Genomic DNA, 4864 nt, shown 5'->3' on the forward strand with positions numbered 1-4864 from the left:
ATATAATTTCCCTCTGGGATCAATAAAGTATTTTTGAATATGATGACAAATAAATGTTTGGATAATTTTTAAAAGAACAAACATTCAATAACAAATCTTTTAAGATAGGTAATAAAAATTAAATAACTTCTGGATGTAAAAACTTCAGATTTCTTAACATTTATTAATGGTACCATCATGGTCTGTCCTGTGCAGAATGACAAAATGCAAAATTATTTCTTTACTAAAACCTCTGTGACTCTGCTCCAGTTAACTTTAGCAGCATGAATCTTTGCACAGGTGATGTCCACAAGTGGATTTATGGTTTCCAAGGTTTTTAGTTTACTTCATTATGGTTTTAAATGGGTTATTTACAGTCTAATGAAAAAATTATTCAGGTGAGAGTGAATTTTTTATTACGTTCCATCCCCAATATCTCTAAAACCACAGCAGCTGTTTTAATACTTATGCTTCTGATGAAATCTCCCAAGTGTTAGCTTTATTTTGATACCAAGATTATTTAAGTAGTTTGTAACTGCAGAGATATACTCAGTTACATTTCGGCATAATATTTTGAGCAAAAACATAAAAAAAAACCCTTGGGGCTTAAGAGGTTAAGGTTTTATCTAGTTTCTTTTCTGTTTTGGTTTGAAAAATTGTTGCGAAATTGTGACGCGCATCATGTCTACGGAGCTACGCACTTTTTTAATGTTATAATGGAAGTCAATGGAGCACTTGCTTCCTAATTTTCAGCCTTTAAAGACCTCTACATCCTTAATGGGTGGTCTGATTAAAAAAAACAAATAGTTTTGGAATCTGTACACGGAGTCTTACAAGTACGAAAAGGAAAAACAGCTCTAAAATAAGTTTGAAAGTTTTATCAAAGTCCCTACACGTCTTCTTCTCTGAGTGGCTTCAGGGTCGTGGATTGTTCATGCTGGAGTCTGACAGAGGTTGGATTTACCATAATTATAATATGAAAAACAAAGCTATTAAAAAAGACAGATCTAAGAAAAAGTTGGACCTGCAGTCGCATCTCTTGAAAGTGTCGAAAACTAACTTTAGATAACAGCTGTGGGAGCTGTCCAGCTACGGGAGTGCTGAAAATGTCACTCAAAATCCACTCACCCCAGCTGGTGAACTCCCACTTCATCTCCACGTAGAAGTCTCGTGCCTGCAGAGACAAAGAAAGTAGTTTTATTGGGTCACAAATGTCTGGTCTTTTSTTTACAGCTCTACAACCAGAGCCTAAAAGCAGATATCTGGTGGTGAGATGTTCAGGTGTGTTTACCTGTCTTAGCTTGCTGAGCAGCTCTGGAATGCCCGCCAGTCTCTCAGTAGCTCTCTTAAAGTCTCTGTACTGAAGCACCAGCTGCACCAGCTCCGGGTCCCCGGTGCTCACCGCCTCCTGCAAGACTAAAAGTCCAAACATTTAACAAACAAAGCCACCGCCCCCACCACCACCACCCCCCCTCCCTGGGAGCAGAAGCAGCCCGTTACTCACTGGTCCAGCCCTGCGGGCTGCAGTGTGTCGGGTCCGAGGAGTGTCTGAGCAGCACCCGGGTCGACTCCAGGTGGCCCAGACACACAGCCAGCTCCAGAGGGGTACGTCCCCTCGGATCCAAGCGCTCCGCGTCGTGCTGCCCATCCAAACACACACAAAATAAAATAATTATAATAAATAAAAAAAGCATTCAGCATCAGCGCATTGCAGTGCGACATCTGTAACACCAGCCAGCCTCTCCCACTTCTCACCTCTTTCTTCTGCAGTTCTCGATCCAGCTCCAAGTACTGATTGTTCCACACAAGATAATGTAGAGGAAAGGCCTCCTGAGCCATGGTGGTCGATGACAGAGACACGCTAGTGAAGACTTGGGGAAACAACGGAGCGCGGTAACGCCACGACAGCCGGGGCTAACTCAGCTTACTTCTTCAATGTAACTAACAGCTAGCTCGGCTAACGGTGGCTAACTGGCTAATAACAACATTGTTTCCAGCTCCTCTTCGCGCCTGGTTTCCATGCTGCGGGAAGGGAAACTACTATTTTTAACCAACCCACAGCGCGCCGCTGTGTCCACTCATTTTTAAGGCATAAATAAGGTGCTAAACCGATGAAACATCCAATTGATAAAGTTAGCTAGTTCGCCCGGTGCGGCTGCAACCATCCCCCATTCCCATCGCAGTCTCTCCTTGTTTTTCATGCGCCGGTGCATGGTCCGGCTTGAAGTGATGACGAGCGGGAATTGGATGCGGGAAAGGGGCGTTTTCCGGATAGCKGTTGTTTGCAAAAGTCCGCTGGTGTTTAAATGATGTGGATCCAGTTTTGTAAGCGTCTGTCAAAATAAAACCAAGTCTGTTTCCACTTTCTCATCAAGGTTACTTGAGCTCAGGGGGACGCTGACAGCTGCTGCTAGAAGCACTTTACGATACTTATGTAATTTCAAGTGTCTTTGTTCCCAGGTTAGGCAGAAATGTTGGGTGGAGTCAAGAGTAAATGCAAATAGATTTTACCAACAGGAACTCTTGGGCTAAATAAATCAGATACAAAGTGTTAACCATTTCTTTATTTTTCTTGAAAAATAACACAACATGAAGTGAAAAAAGCTTCTCAAAATAATTACAATGCTACAGGATTCCCATTTTTTTATAATCTAAGAGAAGAAAAAGAAAACACATTTACACAAAGTAAATATTTATATACTTATATTCATTTTGGGAGATGTGGCCAGGGGAGCAGTCTGGAAGAAGACCTTTCATAAAGTCGTAACACTCAACAGGAACAAAGCTTCAAAAAAATAAACATTTACATCTCCACACTGAACTGAACAAGTAAATTACTTTTTTTAGTCATACAAAAAAAAAACTGTATCAAAGAGGGGGGCAGTTTTTATCTAGAGTATTTTTACTTTAAATGCTGTCTGTACAAAAACAAAGCAATTAAATTTGGAAATAATAGCACCTGAAGTTAAACTTGAACTGCTGTTTGAAAAATGCACCATTTATCCGACAACTTATTCCCACCCCCCGCTCAACACAACCTGCCCTTTTTTCTGGGGTGAGGTCTTGCTGCCATGATGATTGCCAACTCACACCATCTTTGTACCGTCTTATGCGCTCAACAATGTATACGCAACATGTATACCACTGAAGTACAGTATAGGACATAACAAGCTTAATCCAAAACTGGTAAACACAGGCCACTCCAGTAGTTGGGACGCAAAAAAGTTTTTTCCTTAAAAAAAATTCACACATTTTTTGTGCATAAAGCGCAAGTCTTTAACACTTTCTGACAAAAAAATAAAATAAAATAAGACATGACCCATTTACTTGAAGCACCCAAATGTAGCTGAATAAAGTTCAATATATTGCAAGACAAATATGATTTATGGTGGATCAGTCAGACAGAACAAAGATTCCAGAAAGCTTTTTTTTACCCAAATGATGAAAATCAAATCTTTGCTCATGTTTCTGAAGGCTTGGGATGGTTCAGGACTGAGGAGGAGTCTAAAACAGCTAGTTAATTGTTCTCCCACTCTTAATAACAAATGATATGCTTTTTATCTTCTTTTTTATGAAACAGCAAAATAAAAGCTCCTGAGTCTCTTTGTAGACAAAGATGAAATAAAGTAAGATGAATTCTTTCAGCTGTAATATTTCCACAATAAGTGAGCAAGCCCTCCATGTCAGACCCCACCCCTCCTACAGCTTCCCATACCTCCGTGTCGCGTCAGGAGCTGCACGGCGACTAGGATATCCGCTGGATCAGTTTTTCATCTGATAAGCAGTAGAGCGTGTTGACTGACAACTCGGAGATGAAGGCCTCGCAGGCCTTTCTTGAGACACCTTTGCAGCCTCGCAGGTCGAGCAGCGAGATGCAGGAGAGGCGGCGGAGATACTTCAAACACGTATCTGTCAGTTTACTGCAGCCTGGAAGAGAGAAACACACGATGACTACGCTGAAGCAGAATTGATGTGATTTATGTGCCCGTTTGCTCCTGAAAATTACATCCCCATCTTGCTGTACCCGTCGCCTCACCTCCCAAGTTGAATTCCGTCAGCGTGTTTCGGGTGGACGAACCGACGGCGGTCAGCAGGTTGACAGAGTGGTCGGTGAGGCTGTTGCAGTGGGAGAGGTCCAGTTTCGTTAAATGGGGCATGTGGCGAATCACCAGACGCAGAGTGGAGTCGCTGATGTCCAGACCTGCTAGCCGCAAACACTGCATGTTCCTCAATGGGCTGCGATTGTCACAGCCTGATTTTAATCAGAGAAAACACAGACAAATAATAAACAGCTTGATGAGAGACTGGTACAGAAGGAACACAAAAAGACAACAAAGAATAAAAAGAACAGTCTGAGGCAGAGCTCTACTCACCTGCAGGAGTGACTAAATCTCTGATCTGTGAGTCTTTGACCCCATCTGCATACCGCAAGTCCAGAGACCGAAGGAGAGGACAACCAGTGGAGGACAGAGCTGAAATAGACGACCAAGAACAACCTGACAGCATCAGATCCTTCAGCCCTGAGGAACGAGACACACGTGTTAATGCTGAGGAATTTATTTGAGACTAAAAATGTTGAAATTTAATTAGTATTAAGTGTGGGTACCAGGCAGGCGGCCAACAAGCCAGTTGAGCTGTTTTTTAGAGATGTTTGTCCAGGAGAGGTCGAGTGTGACAGGCTGCCTCTTTATAATTCCTGTGAGGGCCTGAGGAGTAACAGTTCGCTTGATGCTCAGGTCGATCCGCGCCCAAAGCCTCTTATCTAAACACCTAAAGACAAACAGGATCTTTAAAGAGTAATTTACCCCAAAATTAACTTTTTTTAGCTGATAAACTGTCTAGAATGTGTCTAAAATGTTATATAGTACTGTTTCTGTGCTAATTT

The 4864-nt window shown here is 42.1% G+C and overlaps 2 protein-coding genes across 4 annotated transcripts in view; both read right to left on the minus strand.

The window, feature by feature from the left end:
* The window catches only part of ankrd13d (ankyrin repeat domain 13 family, member D), an 11552-nt gene extending 9386 nt beyond the window's left edge, over positions 1 to 2166 (minus strand). For 2 of the 3 annotated variants that reach the window (XM_014006612.1, XM_014006605.1), the window contains exons 1-4: positions 1735 to 2166; positions 1484 to 1619; positions 1271 to 1395; positions 1108 to 1153 (exon numbers count right to left, since the gene is read on the minus strand). In XM_014006612.1, coding sequence (XP_013862066.1) covers positions 1108 to 1153; positions 1271 to 1395; positions 1484 to 1619; positions 1735 to 1818 — 391 coding nt within the window. In that variant the 5' untranslated portion in view covers positions 1819 to 2166. The remainder of the gene's footprint in view (positions 1 to 1107; positions 1154 to 1270; positions 1396 to 1483; positions 1620 to 1734) is intronic. The other variant, XM_014006619.1, reaches the window with a different exon arrangement.
* A 359-nt stretch (positions 2167 to 2525) lies between these two features.
* The window catches only part of kdm2ab (lysine (K)-specific demethylase 2Ab), a 14069-nt gene continuing 11730 nt past the window's right edge, over positions 2526 to 4864 (minus strand). The window contains exons 20-23 of the mRNA XM_014006592.1: positions 4586 to 4749; positions 4353 to 4499; positions 4016 to 4231; positions 2526 to 3906 (exon numbers count right to left, since the gene is read on the minus strand). Coding sequence (XP_013862046.1) covers positions 3725 to 3906; positions 4016 to 4231; positions 4353 to 4499; positions 4586 to 4749 — 709 coding nt within the window. The 3' untranslated portion in view covers positions 2526 to 3724. The remainder of the gene's footprint in view (positions 3907 to 4015; positions 4232 to 4352; positions 4500 to 4585; positions 4750 to 4864) is intronic.

The sequence above is a fragment of the Austrofundulus limnaeus genome, unplaced genomic scaffold, assembly GCF_001266775.1.
Source record: "Austrofundulus limnaeus strain Quisiro unplaced genomic scaffold, Austrofundulus_limnaeus-1.0 Scaffold1, whole genome shotgun sequence".
NCBI classification, from domain to species: Eukaryota; Metazoa; Chordata; class Actinopteri; order Cyprinodontiformes; family Rivulidae; genus Austrofundulus; species Austrofundulus limnaeus.